General features: G+C 31.2%; 1 protein-coding gene across 1 annotated transcript in view; it reads left to right on the top strand.

Moving 5' to 3' along the window:
• Nucleotides 1-16,046, top strand: part of LOC129961115 (uncharacterized) — a 30,358-nt gene extending 14,312 nt beyond the window's left edge. The window contains exons 5-11 of the mRNA XM_056074953.1: nt 2,732-2,806; nt 5,780-5,801; nt 7,440-7,481; nt 9,794-9,835; nt 9,939-9,964; nt 10,977-11,022; nt 15,962-16,046. Coding sequence (XP_055930928.1) covers nt 2,732-2,806; nt 5,780-5,801; nt 7,440-7,481; nt 9,794-9,835; nt 9,939-9,964; nt 10,977-11,022; nt 15,962-16,035 — 327 coding nt within the window. The 3' untranslated portion in view covers nt 16,036-16,046. The remainder of the gene's footprint in view (nt 1-2,731; nt 2,807-5,779; nt 5,802-7,439; nt 7,482-9,793; nt 9,836-9,938; nt 9,965-10,976; nt 11,023-15,961) is intronic.
• The last annotated feature ends 2,126 nt before the right edge of the window (nt 16,047-18,172 follow it).

Genomic DNA, 18,172 nt, shown 5'->3' with positions numbered 1-18,172 from the left:
TCTCGATTGTTGCATTTCTGAGCAATCTCATTTGAACGCTCGGGAATTGACAGACAGGTAGTCAACCATTGGCCAATGAATTGACCCAAAATTTGAAACAGATCTTTAAGTTTTATGATAAAATCAGATGTCATATATAAGACATAATACTAATTTTCACAACTCTAACCAGTACTATTTTTGAATTTCCGTTTTCACAGACAAGCGGATATAGTTCCAAATAAGTTTTTTGCTTCTTGGAATTCCAAAACATGAAGATTCTCTTAATTCACGGAGACAAATTATTAGCCCATTACAATGCATAGTGTTGTATATTTCGCATACGACAAAATAAGAATTTAATTCTAGCGAATAAAAAAAATTATATATAAAATTTCAGTGAATGGCTTCAGCGCCATAAATATCTTCCGTATGCGTTTTTTAAAACCGGAAGTCAATTTCCTTTTGTGAATCAACCTTTATTCCAACCTCAATACCTAAGGTATTCTGTAATTTCAAATCCTAAACTTGCTTATTCTATTGATCTTATAAACATATTGTTGAAATCAATTGAAAATCAAAAGTACTTCTTATCTTAATGAATTTTCTATCTGATTCACAATCGCTCATACCTGAAAACAAAATATCTTCTTTTAAATAAAGGCTGATAAATTCATTGGCGTAAAATGCCATTATGCGAATTATTTTTCTACCAATGAAGTAAAATTTCACTTGAAAAATTTCACCTGCTTTAACCCTAGAAAATCCATGTTTTTCACATGGCAAGTTGTATGTTGCATGCTCACGAGTCGGACGGCCACAAAATTTATTTTTTTAGCTGAAGATGGGGAAAAATAAATACTGTTTATCTTAAGACACTCGGAAAATAAAGTTTAAAAAATGGAATAAATATTATTTATACTTCACCTTTATATATCATTCAATTTCTATAAATGTATTCACTGTCGAAAAGAAAAGAAATATCATTATTTCTATCTTTCCTAATCAAATAAGATAGTGATTCAAACGATTTCAAAATTATTTCTTCTGCGGCAGGAACACACCGGGTACTAGCTAGTTCACAATTAAAATTTCTGAGTGTCATTAAAATGTCTAAAATTGAAGCGAATTCAAAAAATATTTTGAAAACTTATGTTTAATTTATGCTTAAGCTTTGAAAACTATGCTTAAATTTCCAATTGCAACTTTCTATATTATTTGAAAATGAATATCCATGTTAAAGATCTGACTTATCTGAATTTGTTCAATTTTTTGGAATATCGATGGAATAAAACCGAAGAATGCATTTTTTGCTTTTTGTAAATGTACAAAAATTATATCTACATGGTCCAGTCACATTAATGATTCGCAAGACAGCTGCGAAACGTGCAGAAAGTCACTTAGATTCCTCAAGGTGTTCACTGAGATGTTGAACCATGCCAGTTCCAGTGCCGTGGCCAGCTGCTCTAGGTTACGCGGTGAGGATCCATGGAGCGAACAAGCCTATCGCGATGATACCACAGATACTCGATTGGGTTCAAGTCCGGGGAATTTGCTGGCCAAGGGAGTACGGTAAACTCGTCCCGGTGCTCTTCGAACCACGCACGTAATCTGCGAGCTTTATAACTCGTCGCATTGTGCTGCTGGTTAGATTCGCAATTTTGTGAAAATGTGATTCTGAATAAAAATGAGATTATTTTTTGCGACCGTATCCATTCTATTCATCTAATGAAATGGTATTTAGTGTCGTTTATCAAAATTCAATTCAATTTTAAATTCAGCTGCATCTTGAGCTTTAAGTTTAAATGCATCTTAAGGTTAAATGGAAAGATTGCTGAATATTGCTGTTTGGATTACCACGGCACAATAAAAAGAATGAAAAAGTTTTAAAACTTTCGAAAGAGGAGTAAAAGAAAACTGAAGTACTTTTTTTTTCTCTCAAATATTCACTTTTACTGCCACAATAAATATTTATTATATAATAATTTTGCCACAATAAATCGCGAAAGAACCGGATTTAATGAGTTTTGAAATCCGATTTTCAAATACATTTTTCAGGCATTTATTGCTGACGACTGTTTGCTGAGGTTATAAGCTAAAATCTGAAACGTTTCTGAAAATTAAAGGCGACGCATATTTAAATTCTTGTTTAGAAAATCATGTATACTAATCTAAGTATCAACATCAAAAGTTTGTTCTCCCTCAGTCAGTCCGAGTTGCCAAGTTTCTTCAAATTTTGTAAAATTAAATTATTAAGAATGCAACTTTTATAATGTGTATACAGGCAACGTTTACCAATTTGAAATGGTAAATGAAAGAAATATTTTCTTTCTCAGGAAAAAGGTTATGCAAACGCTTTACGCTTTTTGTGTAAACAGCGAAATATTTAGTGACACATAAATCAATGCAATGCATAAGGGGCAATAATTATTGCCACTGAATGAAAAGGTCAAATCCTTTCAGTAATATTTTGTGTTCCATACTTGATGAGAATGGCACTGCTGTACTTTGTTTTACGATTAATTATGTAATATAGAAGCAATGGATTTAATAGTATGCATTTTTATAAATTTCAAAATAAAAATTGGATATCCCGAATTTTTTGGGGAATCTTGAGCAAAATAATAAAAAAAAATAACAAATGGGATAACCGAAATTGGAAAGAAAGTGGGATACGGATTTTCATGTACCCACTTCATGGTGGGTTAAAAAATTGAGGAAATTATCACTAAAATGCATATTATTCTTACAGGGAGCACAAAGAGAGGCTCCACCAATTGGATTTGAGGAGCAGAGAAGAACCACACGTGAGGAGGTTCGAGCTGAGGTAAGACTTTCCGCCTTCTCCTAAGTAACCATGCTAGATCTTTTGCTTTTCAGTTTCTGCATATTGCTATTTCGTCCTTTGTTTTTCATTAATTCATGAGAATGTCTCTTACTGCATTACTTCTTGGGACCAGAATATATCGATGTTTCTTTTTCTAAGTGAATTTTAATTCGTACTTTACATTCATGGCTATTTTTTAAAATATTTATTGCACAATCGTGGGCGGAAAAAAAGAGCCATAGAACTTTATCTGTAGAACATCGTATGTGAAAACTAAAAATATTGTTTTAAAGTGAATAAAAATATATACTAAAAGACAACGCGTTCTAAGATACTCGTAGAAGATCGTCAGCAGAGTTCGTATAACTCTAATTCTTTGACTACACACTTATTTGAAGCGCATTTAATTATTTCAACACGTGAAAGCAGTGGCTTTTACGTAAGGATTCGTTTTTTTTTTCTTATTCAGAATATATACTTATGCTTGATACTGAGTTGACTTAAGCTAATTAGAATTATAGAAAGAAAAAAAAAAAAAATACGGAACATTCTGATACGTCAAATGTACCCAAAGGGTTAAACCCTTAAGCGTCGTTATGAATAAATTCCCAGTGAGTATCTATTTTAGTTAATATACTTTGATTAAAAAGGGAGGTATTGAATATTTTTCGTTAAGGAATATTTTCCATATTTATAAGGGCAAAGTTTAGCATTCTCCTGACCTCGGGTCTTTTCCTTGTGACACTTCAAAAGTATCTGTAATGTTGCAATTTACATGTTGAAATTAATTCCTACAGAATGCATGACAATAGAATGAGAATATTACCCATGAACATTGCTGAGAGAAGTTGGATTCTTTTTCCCAAAGAATTATTAAAGAGTACTGAAAATGTTGTTTAAATCACACCGAGTCCGAGTCACCATTACGCTCAAAATAGTAAAATGTAAAGTATCATTCATGAGTGAAGTAATTGAGAAATAGAGGGGAAAAAATTCTTTTTGAGCTGTAATTTTGTATTTCTTTATCGTATGTGCTATTCCTAACCTCAATGCTTACCACTCAAAAACAGACGTTAAACAATTAACTTCTTGATTTTATGAGTAGAAAAAAAATTAGAGCATTTCATTCGACGATAAATAGAAAATCGGTATTCTTCTATGCTTTGACGACCATTTTGTGTAGAACACTGCTTCTTAATTGCAAAAGATTTCAGTACATGAAGACCTTTATGCATTATATAAGCATGCTATAAACACGGAATTCAAATTGCATAACATCACCCAGTTGTATATGTGTGTTTTAATGCATCAGTCCACTTGGATTAGCTTAATCTTTTTATTCTTGATTAACAAATGATGAATTTTACAAATGAGAATCTGATAATAAAGAAGGAATTTATATTACATGAAGATGGACAGTTGATATTGTTTAAAGGACCTTTCCCACCTATGTGTGGTACACAGGCATTTGCAGAGGAATTCTTCTTCGCAAGAATTCCAGTTTCGGCCCTTTTTCAGAGTTTCACGTCTTCTCGATTTCCGGTCGCACCTTTCTCGGCGGACGTCAGTTCTCTCCCCCTGTCCAGTGAACTCTGAACTCTGCCCTCCGACTGCTGGCTATCACCGGAAGAACGCAGAGCGCCCTCTCGTGGAGTTAATATACCACATATATACATCTTGAATTTACATCAATGTGTAGTTAAGATAGCGATTCATCACTTATTTTGCTGCTTCTAATAAATGAATAGAAATTTGAACGCAGGAAATAATAAGTATAAATATATTAGTATAGGTATAATATTACGATGTATATTTACGAGGATAATTATTTCAGAGAAAGTCCTTTCAGAAGTAACTAGCTTTAAGGATTTTTCCATTATTAAATAGAAACTTTTTGATTAAATTAACTAGGCATTGAAATGTAGCATTCATCAAGCAAATGTATAAATGGAGTAACAAAATCAGTAAAACATATAAATCGTAATAATACGACCAAATGCAAGTTATCAAAAACATAATAATTTATACTTAAAAGTCTAAAAATAAATGTTGCTTTAATTTTTATATTCGCTCTTAAAAGTCCGTAATTTTTCAAAAGATACAAGAACAAATTTATAAATCGGTATTAATTATATAACTGAGATAAAACAAATTAAACGCAAGTATTTAAAGTCATTTTTAATCCTGCCTGCTCTGTAAACATTAAATCTTTAAAAAAAGTAATAACACACACTCAAACATTCGAATGAAATTCATTTTTATCTTGTAATAAAACATTTGTTTACCAAAAGAAATTCTAACAAAGGTTTGTTTTCCAAGAAGTTTATTTTGACATTCAAGTACACTTTTATTTTATTTTTATTTGATCTGTTCCATCATTTATTTAAATATTAAGTAAAAAGTGATTTCACTCATAAAAGGGAACGCCAATAAATATTTCGCAAATTATTTGGAGTTCTTCGTTTTTGCACGTGCTAGGAATTCGTATCGGACTTGTGCATCTAAAAAATACGAAATAGCCAATCGAATGCCTGAATTTTTCTATTCTATTTACGATTATATACAATATTATAATAATCGGAAATACGGCAGTTTCATTTCATGGGGACTTTTATAAAAAATTTTTTAGCACATAAACAAGTTTAAATAAATAGCCTTTTCTTTGATTGCAAAATATGAGCCCTTTGTGTATCAATTGTAAAGTGAAATAATTTTTGCAGAATGTTTATAAAAATAGTTGCAATCCTATAAATGCAATTTGCAATTCTTGATTGCAATTAGGTTTTTATTTGAAGCAATTCTTTTTTTTTTGTGCAGCTTTCAAAATGATCTATAAAATATTTTTTCATTATTAAACAGATGAATAATCTATTTAAATTTTTAGCTCGGAATATAATTCATATAAGAGTTTAATTTTATAATTCATATGTTTTGTTTTTGAGTATCTGATAATTTTTTTCTTTTTTGTTGCAGCCTCCCGTGTTGGGACAGCTAGGTAAGATCCCCATCTTGCTTTGTTAGGTTTTTCAGCCCTTTTCGGAACACACGCAGAGTTGAATCGAATATAAATTTGACAAGTTATCCTGTTATCAATTTTGCTAATTTAAAAAAAAATTGCTTTTAATATCTCCATATTTATTTTCCGCACCCATAAATAATTAAATTATATTTTGGACACATATTGAAATAAGGGTAAGAAATGTTTTCATCGGTTTTTCCATAAATTTTTCAGTTTCCTTCCTTTTTTAGCCCATTTTTTTCCATATATAAAACCTATTTGCAAATAATGCGATAAATAAACGTCTATTTGTCTATTATAACATATCTTTCTAAATGGGCTGCAGTATGGTATTTGTGTGTGCCCTACTGCTGTCCACTTCTATATCAACGCTTAATTTATATATCGCTCTCTATCAACTAGTTTCAACGGTAAAATATTACAAATTTTTAAAGACATTTAATGAAACGATAAAAATTTTTGCATTTAGTAGAATTTCATCCAAAAAAGAAATCTGAAATAATTATTGCACAAAATATATTTATATATTATCATAAAGATAAGAGTTCTTTTTTTAAAAAATAACTTAATTACCTAAAATTTTTTTTTTTAATTTTGAAAAGTTTATAAAAATTAATGCTAAGCGCAATTTCCAGTAATATTTTCTATCGAACTCAAACCAGTTTTGTTTCGTTGAAACCCGCATTCGCGTGTTTTTTCCACTTATAAAATTAAGAATAAATCTCTTTTTTTTCTTTGAACATTTTTAAAAAAAACTTCCTCCTTTATTTAGAGGAATGCACATTTTTTATTCTGTATGCATAACAGTCAATGACATTAATTAAATAATTCTTCATGTGGAGTTCCTTTGATTTTTTTTTTTTTTTTTTTTTCCAAAATTATTGAAGTCTTTGGTCACTAAGAATTTTGGAAAGGAAAAAAAAAAAAAAAAAGAGAATGATACTTTGGGAAATAGAAATGGGACTCAATAGTAATAAACAGCCATAAGAAGGCATTCTTGTTATCGCTCTAGAAATGATAGAGAGCGGGAAAAAAGGAATATCTTAGCTTGTTACAGAGAGAGAGAGAGAGAAATGAAAATCAACATAAGACGCAATAAAAAAAAAAATCTGTTTTAGAAATAACAGTGTTATTTACGAATGCAAAATATTTGTAATCGAACCTACATATTTCGGCTAGTTATGCCGAAAAGAGTTTTCATACGTGAAAGTATTTAATTCAATAAATATCAATATTTTACAAATGTATATTTTTTTTCATGGCCAGGAAGTTAAATTAAATGAAAATGATACTTCTGCACAGTCACAAGGTAAATATGGCTTTTAATAAAAAATGACCAACATGATTCATTTAGCATTTGTTACTTTGATCAAAATACCTGTTCAGAATTCCTAATTACATTCCAAATCACCTATAGTAGTTGTAAATTTTGAGATGCTATATATTATTTTAACGAAAAGAAACCCTACGCATTTTTTATACATTAAATATATCTGTTATGGCAAATGTAATAAAGCGGCGATTATTGTTACTCTGCATAATCGCATTTGCTGTAGCATAATCTATATTTTTCTGTTATTTTCAGTGTGAGTAATAATTCTTTTCTTGATCTAGGACCGTCCGCCAGCGCGGTCTTTCAGGGGCCCTGGGTATCAGGTAAGTTTGATTATCCAATATATTTTTCTTGCAAATAATTAATTTCCAAAGATTATTTTCCCCTTTCAAGATTTGTTAAGTGACTCTACTATTGAGTTCCTCAAAGCAAGATGCAAAAGAATTGCGCAGGTTTTAAATGTTTTTTAAACGTAATTCTTCTATAACACAAAACTCTCTCATTTTACCGTTTCCCTGTAGTAAAATTCGCTCAAATTTGCACAGTCAAAACTGGAACTCCTTTAAAAGCAGAAGGTATAAGGCACCATAGAATTGAGATATAAATGGAGGGAGCTAATTTCTAGTTTCTAGAAATAATCGTACCCAACATGAGTCGTATGACTGGGGAGAATTTTAAAGAAAGAATACCTTTCTTGGCTCCATATCGCAAATCTTGGCATACTCAAAAACTGTTGCGCACCATTTTGCTTCCCGATATTGGGTCCGCTCATTTCCTGAATTTTTTTCTTCTTGTTTTTAGATTATCATTCTTTGAAGACTAAGCATACTGGCTTCGTACATAATGGTTTCTTTTTCTTAACATCAGTAACTGAATGTGTTGATTTTAAATCGTGTTTAGTTTTTTACTTTGTTTTTTGCATTAATTAAAAATGGTTATACTTCTTTAAGTAACATTTTAATTATTTATCTAAAAACTCTTAATTTTCCAGTACATGTTCAAATACTTTGATAAGAAAAAAGAATGTATTATGATATAAAGTTATATTAATAAGAAAAATTGTATGAATCTACAAAAATGTACAAAAACTACCAATCTGTATGCCAATTATATATATATAATCTGTAATTAAGTAGTGAGATTGCAAGTTTTTTTCTTTAGAGGAGCATCGTAAAGGAAAACTGTCCTGTATGGTAAACATTGTTTTGCAAAAGTAAGATACTGATTGTAACGTAACAGGATAATTGCAAAGTAAATTAAGGTTAAATGACAGTTCTTTAGCATAAATAACTCAAACTGCTGTTTGGTCACATTTTTAATATTTCTATAACTTAAAATCAGTTTTTAAAAATTTTGTTTTTGGTTTTAATTCTGCCAGTAACTTTGCTTCTAAAAATTGCAGAAACAAAAGTTAAACCGTTTTGGAATCTTAAATGTATTGGCTTTAATACAAATTAATACAAATATTCGAAATTTTTACGAAAACGTTATTTTTTAGGTTATGAGCACATTGTAAATCATTAATAAATGTTTATGGATGAAACTTTTGTCTGAATGTCAAGATAACATCTTTTTGCCTTTAACATTTACTGATTTTTACATTATATGTTAGTTTCTTTTTAGATTTAAATTAAAATATATAAAAACGTGCAATTATTACTTGAACATTTATAAAATTTTAACATTTTCAATAAAACATACGTTTTAGTTTCACTATTTCATTAACAATGATTATTTAATGTTATTCACGGCATAAAAAAATTGGATATTTATAGTAAAACAGAACTACATATTAGAAATAATAAGGAAATTTATTTGTATTAAAATAATTACACAATTATTAATCAGTCAATATGGTTTATATGTACATACGTATTAGTGGAAAAAATAATCACCCCAAGCTTGCAGCTATGCTCATGCAACAGATTTGAGATTAAAATAAAGCATCAAAATATAATGCAGTTATATCAGTTTAAATGAAGCTTAGTAACAAGTTAATTAAATTAAATACAAATAATATACAAATAGAGGTATGAAATATCATTCAGTTATAACATCAAAATCACCGAGTGATCCAAGTTGCAAATTCTAAATTGATTTAAAATCAAATGGATATAAATAGTATATGTCTATTGTGCATAACTGTGAAATGATACAGGACTATCCTATGAAGCTCTTTCTTTTCATACAGTTGCACAGCAAAAATGAACCATGGATTAAATAAGCTTTCAAACTTAACAATTAACAATTTTTTTTTTTATCGAGCGTATAAGTAATTGTTTGATAAGATTCTTTTTCTTTAGCAGTAAATGTCTGATCCTATTATTTTATTAATGTATAAACGCCATTACTATCTTTGAAAATACCAGTTAGTGTATCAAAAAACTTCCTTTTCAATTCTGAAAAACCAAATATTTTTACGAATAATTTGTATAAATATTATAAATGGACGTGAACGATCAGAATAAATTTTCAGAAAACGTTTTTTAGTGTCCCTTTACAATTTGAATCGGATTCTTTATTGATGCTACTTTATTTTCTAATAAGATAACTACTTTCTTAAGGGAGAATTCTCCTGTGAAAATTCTTTTTTTGTTGTAGTTGTTGCATATTCTCAAAGATTTTGTTATTTTAGATGCCCCAGCCACAGAGTCACCTCCTGTAGTGGGAGCCACAAGTAAGCATATTCATTTGTTTGTCAATTCATTTGTTTTATTGTCAATTCATTTTTGTTCTCAAATTTAGCGAGTACGATTTTTAAAAATTGTCCTCTTTTGCAGGAACACTACAGGAGATTCTGGACCAGGTAACTATGCTTTATTTTCTTCCGTATATTTTTGTTTCAGCCATTTATAAAATGAAAAGGCAGTTTGCAAAATATCTTATACATACAGTATTTTTTAAATTCGAGCTTGTTCAGCTTCTAAGATCGGTACTGCTAATGGAAAACAATCAAAATAATTAAAAAGAAATCTGAAACGTTGCTTGCTTTGTCTTGTTACATAGAAAAAGGATAAACTGCTTTTATACATGGAATTTAATAACAGAGTTCAAAGGATGACGCATAAAACACAATGAACTAACTCATAATAAGCAAAAGGGAGAAATCCCTTTGAGAAAGGGAATGCATCATGGAGAAGCATTCCTTTAATTCTTTTATTCGAAATTCATGGGTGCAGTGAACATTCGGAGCAAAGTTTCTTAATTTTTGAGCCACTGCCATGAATCTTGGATTTAAAAAAAAAAAAAAATATCGTGCTGCTACTGCAAAAAAAAAAAAAAAAAAAAAGGCAAATGTTTAGTATTTTATATAGGAAATGAATAAATATGTTTCAATTAATCCATGAACATTACATTTTGATATTTTATAAATATTTATTTCCTTAATTCCTTTTAGTTCTTGAAAAGTATGTAAAATATTGCACAAACTAAAATTGCAATTTTTCATTTTTTAATCGATATAAAAAGTAATGAATGATTTGTGTGCAAAATTTTATAATAATTGAAACTTGATGCACAGGGGTCGTTTCAAAGTATGGATGTCGTCATAAAATTTATTTTTAAAAAGAAATCATTGAATATAACGTAATTGGATGTAATCTAGAAAGTGCCACATAAAGTTAGTTTCCCATGGACTTCAATATACTAAAACCTTCCCCAATAAATGCCCTACAAAATGGTACAAATATCTCCAATATCAGTTAACTGTTTTTCGAGTTCAAACATACAGACGCTTTCAGGAGAGTTCATCGTATACTATGTATAGATTTGTGTTCATGTGTTAATTTCAATCAACTAAATCTTTATTTTTTTTTCAGCTGCCAGATCCCATTTCTGCTGTTCCAGAGCAACGGCCACCTCTGCGTAAGTGTCCTTGTTTTTAGCGATACAAAGTTTCAACTAGATGTCCTTTATTTCAGAAATGGTTTAATTTTTTATTGCAAAGTAGTTAAAACTGCAAAAACGTCTTGTAACGTTCGCCAGTTGCTTAAAAGGAAGCAAAATAGTGGGAATATTTCTTGTCGACTTCGTCGCATGCTTTGCATTCCATTTCGAGACGGAAATAAAATATGTATTTCCTATCCCCATCTTTTCGCTCATCTTGTGGGAACTCCGATAGATAGGATTTGGGTGTCAAGGCCACGTATCAAGATCCATTTATGTACATTTTTATTAAAAGCTTTACGTGCGCAACAGTGTAGACAGTTGACTCTTTGGCATTACATTTCAAAAACTAACACTGATTCATAAATTTGGGTTTTTTTTTGTTAAACCATATGCCAAGTTTGAAACTTATCTTTTATAGGAATATTTAATTATCAAGTCGTTGGGCAGGCAGACAACTTTCCAGCGATATAATAAATGAAACGAACAAAAATTTTTAAGCAAAAAATTTATTAAAATATAATTTTGGTATAACGAGTTATCGTGATACCAAACACACTCAAGACCAGTTTTTTCCAAACAAAATTGTATGTCTCCACAATAATAAGGCGTGCTTTGATTTTCTGCTTCGTTTCTAACCTGTTTTTTGGGATTTGCAAGATTTTATGTGACGTCTTGTTTATAGAATGACCTGCAGAAAAACTGCAATATAAATAAATTTGATTTTATCTTTTAAACATATTTATTTTAATGCGGTTAAAAGTTTTCCTATCTTCTACTTCTTAGTCTTAAGGTAATTATCATAGTTCTCGTAAATGCACAAGCGTGTAAAATTTCAGATCGCTAGATCTACACAAATAAGTGGAAAATCTATTATAAAATTCTATCTCTGCAAATATATGAAATAGCAAGTGTCTTTAATTAAGTGACAAGATTTTGTTATTGACTACAAACGAAGTTTTTTTTTAAAGAAAATAATAAACTGTTGTGCATTACATGAAAGAGACGGTAATTTATTTGATCGAATAAAAAAATCAATTTAGCAGCCAGACGGTATTATTTTAGGAATTACACATTTAAGATCCATTATTCAATTAGATCTCGCCACTTTTTTTAATCCATAGGTCACTCGAGTTCATATTCATTGAATTATACAAACTCTAAAGGGAATATAAATAAACACTTAACCCCCCCCCCCCAGGATACACCTTTGATAGCAACTGCCATCGAACTCGTTGCTCTCGAATAAAATTTATATTAAAAAATACAGTCACTTTGATAGTTAACAAGAAAAAAAAAAAAGACATTTGAGAAGCAAAGTGTCTTTGACGATTTCGCTTAAAAGGTGAGTTTCCACTGAGAAATTTATCTTCGCGTGCAAAAGCAACTGTGAAGCATTAGGTCTTTTAATGAAGTATCGTAATTTCACTTGATCGAAAACTTTTTCGATTATTAATTTTCATCCGAAATATTTATAAACGTTCTTTTTTATAGTTGAATTGTTTTATCAAAGCGATAATTCAGCAGTAGTTGCTTTACTGAAATATCTGAATCGGAATAGGATGCGAAAAATGTCCATTGAAAATCATTCTTTAATGGAGTTGAAATTTGAAAAGAAAAAAAGTTCGTTTAATGTTTATTTTGGAGAAGGGGGGGGGGGACCTTTTCCCGCAGAAACCATATCGAAGTTCGCTTATTTCGATGTTCCAAAAGCAAGAGCACAATTTCTGAAGTACAGGCTAGCACGAAGTCCATCGTGTTTCAAAAGGATTGGATAGCCTTTTCTACTGCTATGTTGCGCGGCAAGGTACATCCATACGATTTCAAGTCTCGACATCAGTTCATACTTCAGTTTCTTTTTGTCTTTGAGGTTGTTTCAGAATGACCTTGAAATATCATCTGGATTGAAGAAGCCTGCTTTCATTTGGAGGGTTCGATGACTGTTGGCAACTGCCGAATTTGAGAATCTTCATGTTCAATCTTGTAGATTTCATTGCAATCCTCAAATGCAACGGAGTCGTGTGGTAACTGGGAAATCTTGGGTATGTCGATTATAAGCGACCTTCGTTGTGACATTCTGGAACTAGGAATGGAGAAAAAAGTGCGCAAAGATTTTTTGAGCCGGATGATAGTAGGATTTAGGATGTTCTTTTGTAATTTTTGAAGGCGTGTCATCAGCCACCAGTTTTGCGATCTGTGGCCTCCCTGATCTCTAGATTGCAATCCATGCGGCTTTTGACTATGGGAGCATTTGAAACATCTTTATCTAATCGTTAAAATGACATTTCACGACTTGTTCTTAGCATTTCTATAGAGCAGACTTGCCAACCCTGGTGTTGTTAGGGCAGTGGAAGTGACACCTCTATCCCCAGAGCTCATTGCTGGTGGAACACTATTTTACGATCTCTATTAGTAGATGAAAATGCTGCCTGCCGTCTTGAAACATTTTCTATAGTAAAGAACTTCAGAATTGATCGTAAATGCTAAATGTGCAATTTTAAAGCGTCCTCTGGTGACGACATTTTGAACTAAATTATTATTAGATCAATAAAATTCCCATCCTTTCATTGGTCCTATTAAATTTCGTAACTTCCTGAACAATAGTTGTAGTATGCTTTGTAATAGGACCGTTTAACTATGAACATCCTGTATATCAAATAAAATATGTACAAAAAAAAAAGTAAATTTGGCCGAAATTTCATTTGAATTATTTAAAAATATTTTAGGAAATGATAGAATAAAAGCACATTGCAAACAGTGTAAAGTAAACCTAGTCTTAATCGAACAGTATATCTCTCGAATTGAGTATGAATTTCAATGTTGATGAGGATTATTTTCGATTCTCATTTACATCTTGTTAATACAACTGTTGTTGAGCACACTTCTTTCATTGGCATTCTTTTAATTATAAAATTTGAATAGAGATTTTAAAATTTATTGAAGTTAACGTTGTAATATATTATGAGATAATAAAGGACTAGGAGATCTCCGCTATTAGCAGAAGATATTGTACGATATCTTTACAATGTTATCCAACATTTTGAATACTCGCCAGTATCGCATAGATATCATAATAACGTCGTTGGGCATTTTCTACTAATAGGGTTGACTTGCTCGCTTGCAAGTCATTTAAGAAATGATAGAAAGTCAAATTTTAGAGAATTTTCTACTTTTTGGTTGCGCCAAGTGGAATTGTAGGCAGCTGCTGTCTCACTCGAAAATCAATAAAGAAAAAGAACTGCAGAGACTATGTCATCTTAATTCTACACCTTAAGAAAATAAATAGGAATCAATGGTTCATCTATCCTAAACATTGATTACCCTCAAACAGAACTAATCATATTTATTAAAGTTTGTTCGGTAAATTTTTGTGCCACCTGAAATACTTATTGTTTAATCTAACCTAAATGACAATAATTAACTGTTTTTATGAAATCAAAAATTTATTGAAGTTTTACTCCGGGGACTTGGAAAAATATTAGATTTAGTAATAGGCCAAGACGAATTAAGAAGTTTCAAAACTTCTTCTCTAAATCTTTCTTTCTTTAAACGCAGAGGTTTCTTCAGGAATATAATAACATTATTGAACGTTTATCTGTAATATAAAATGCCATTCAGCAAGAATCTCTTTATTTTGATAGTTCTGTTCTAATAACGCAGGATGGTTGAAGATGTCCATTCCTGTAGATTTTTTTTTATTTTAAGCTTTACAGGAAATACAAAGGGGAACATACTGCAAAAGCTTATTTGTGGCCCAATTTCGATATTATTTCAGCACTTAGTATCTTATTACACAAAGTTACGCATTCGAATACCATTGTTATTTTATATTCTAATTTTAATATTCAAATGCATGATTTTCTCGTTAAAGTCTCGAGTCAGTTCCTCTGAATTTCTGAATGATTCCAATAATTCTTGTGAAAGAAAACGGTGTTAATGCGCATTTCATGCGTTGTCTTCCAAGCAATAGTGTGCACACAAATTTCTTATCAAATGAATGATACTTTACAATTTCGAAATGGAGTTTTCCTTGTTTTTAGAGTGAACACTGGTTCCTAATGTCGCTTCGAGATGGCTCTGGAATTACCGGGCAGCCACTTTAACCAGCCTACACTACAATCATGTTAAGTGCTACTGCTGCACTTACATAGAGAGTAGAGAATATATGCATCTTATCGATGAATATATATATATATATATATATATTATAAATGAAAAGTATGAAATAAATTCAATACACCTTTTTCGTTTTACAAATCCCATAGGTAAGACGGAATATTTGTAATCAATGATAAGTAAAATTTTTTCAAGTCTAAGAACAAGGCGTTGGTTTGTGCAGAAGTTTTACCTAGAAAAATGACTCATTCATTATACGTATTCGAAAAATTGTACTCGTTTATTTTTAATGAACTCTCCTTTTTCTGATTATAACAATAGAATTTTGGAATCTCTATTTTTTTTAGCCTCCTGATGAGTTGGGGTTTACAAATCTGATATTTATAATCTGTAATAATTTTGTATTTTTCATGGCAGTATTCTAAAATTTACAGAATTTACCAATTAATTTAGCAAATTAAAATTTCATGTAATGCATCAGCCACTTGATAATGAAGATTCCGAAATATTTATAACATTTAATTACAAAGTAAAAAATTAAAAGCAGAAAATAAGAGTAATTTCATTAGTGTACTTGGTACTTTTTAGTACACTGATGAAAGCATGTTGTAAAACATAATTATAATTTTAATTTTGTTATCGGAATTTAATATTCACTGAAATCCTTTAATGGAAATACATTCATTTACTGACTTTTAGAAATTGTTTTCCTATATTTATATAATTCCAGTATATTAGTGTCATTCTTTAATTTTCAAAAGCTTTTTTAAAAAAAATACTTAAATGTTTGTTTATTTTCCAGGGGGTGACTCGGATTTGTTGCAGGTATGTATAAATGTTGCAATAAAACTTTTTACACTAAAATTTGCTTACTAAAATTTTTTCATTCCGTCAATAAAGTAAATGAATTCTTTGTGTAATTAGAGCGGATGATTATCACATAATAAAATGTAGCTTTTTCTGTTGATCTGGAGAAACAGTATTTAAAAATATGGTTATGGTTCGTGCACATCTTATTAAAATTCATACTTGCTAAATTTTTCTCAAACGGCAGACTTTTAAATATTATTTTAGACAAATAATAATACAGATTTGACGATTATTTTTTATTTTCCCGAATAATTCAAGAAGGGAGAAAACGAGAAATTAATTCCACAAATCGATTCAATTTCATTAGTATTCGAAAGAAAGAAGAGCCCTGTATTCATAAAATGAAAATTGAATAAACGAAAAATAAACAGAACTGTAAGAAAAACGATTAAGGTAAAGATATGAAAAAAAAAAAAAAATTGAAATCTATAAATGGGAACCTGAAGAGGAATCAAACGTTTACGAGTATGTTAAGGAATTACTCTTACGACGATTTAAGTTGAGTGCAGAAACCTTTCGATTGCGGTTTGTGCAACATCAAAAGAGAATGGAAAGTTCATGGAGGGATCTGGCCTTTGAGTTGAGAAGCTTCTTGGAGGAGTGGTTGGATGGTGTTAACGTAAAGGATTTCGAATCATTGAAAGATTTTATGGTTGTAGATCAAATTAAAAGAAGAGTTGGAAATGAAGTTCGGGAACATTTTGTCGACACATGGACAAAAATCTCGTCTTCATCTAAGCTAGCCGATCTCCTTGATGATTACGACGGCGTAAGAAGAAGCTCAAAAACTGGACATATTCCTGGTAATGATAGGAAACGAACAAATGGGAATTTTGAAAAGAAAAATCCAGTTGTCCATGACAAAAATGCAATGAACACTGATTATAAGAGACCGAATAGTCCTCGGAATTGGAAGCAAGAACGTTCCGATCGGCGTCAATGTTTCGAGTGCGGATCATCGCAACATTTAAGAGCCCAGTGCCCAAAGCTAGCTAAGATGAAGAATTTCTCAAGGATTAACCGCGTGACAAGACGTTTGGTAGAAACGACAAGCGAGAAAAGTGGATCGCAGAGATTTCCAGAGAATGTTGCTGAAAATCAGACTGATGAAGGTACGATTCTCACAACACAGTTAAAGGCACCAGAAAAAGAAATAACACGAATCAGCCCTCTACAGAAAATACCAGTGAAAATTGAAGACAATACATTTGAAGGTATCGTGGATACAGGTGCTGAAATCACCGTCATCAGACAGGATATAATTGATTCTTGCTCTAAACAAGGAGAGGGCAGCATAAAAATTATATCAGCCTTTGGGGAAGAGGAACTTGCCCCATTAGTTACTATCAATGTAAAAATTAATGATGGGAAGCATGGCAATGTTCCTGTTACTTGTGCAGCATCGAAGAAACTAATAAGCGACATGCTGATCTCCTCGACTACATACGAAGCATTATGTAAGAAAATAGAGGCACATACCTTATTACCCGTGATAAATAATGTAGATTCGGAGCAACCTGTCCATGAAGAGCCAAATCAAGAAGATAATGAAGAAAGTCCATTGGAGGAGAAAATTTGTTTCTCGAAGTTACAAAAAGATGACTCTCTGAAGACGGCATGGGCATTTGGCAATTCCCAACAGAATGGTTATTCAGTTGAAGATGGCATCTTATTGCACTCTGAATGGGTATGTGGAGAAAAGGTGAAACAGGTAGTGTTGCCAGAATGTAAACGGAAGTGTGTGCTTAAGGCAGCGCACGAGTTACCATTGGCAGGTCATCTGAGAGAGAGAAAGACGAAGGAAAGAATAAAGTACTCATTCTACTGGCCAGGAATAAAGAAAGATGTCAAAGAATTTTGTCAGTCTTGCAAACAGTGCCAAGTTAGGAGGGCAATTACATACAGAGATAGGATCCCAATACAGCCTATCATCAGACCAGAAAATCCTTTTGAAGTTTGGAGCATTGATTGTATAGGTCCACTGGAGCCTCCGTCCAGGAGAGGACACAAATTCATCATCTGCGCTATTGACCTGTGTACACGTTGGGCAGAAGCTATCCCAGTAAGAAATATTACCGCGAAAACTACGTGTGACGTGCTCATGAAAATTTTTACAGCTACAGGATTTCCTGAAGTCGTTTGC

Source organism: Argiope bruennichi, chromosome X2 (assembly GCF_947563725.1).
Source record: "Argiope bruennichi chromosome X2, qqArgBrue1.1, whole genome shotgun sequence".
Taxonomy (NCBI): Eukaryota; Metazoa; Arthropoda; class Arachnida; order Araneae; family Araneidae; genus Argiope; species Argiope bruennichi.
The sequence above is the reverse complement of the archived record's forward strand: the minus strand, read 5'-3'. Positions and strand labels throughout refer to the sequence as shown.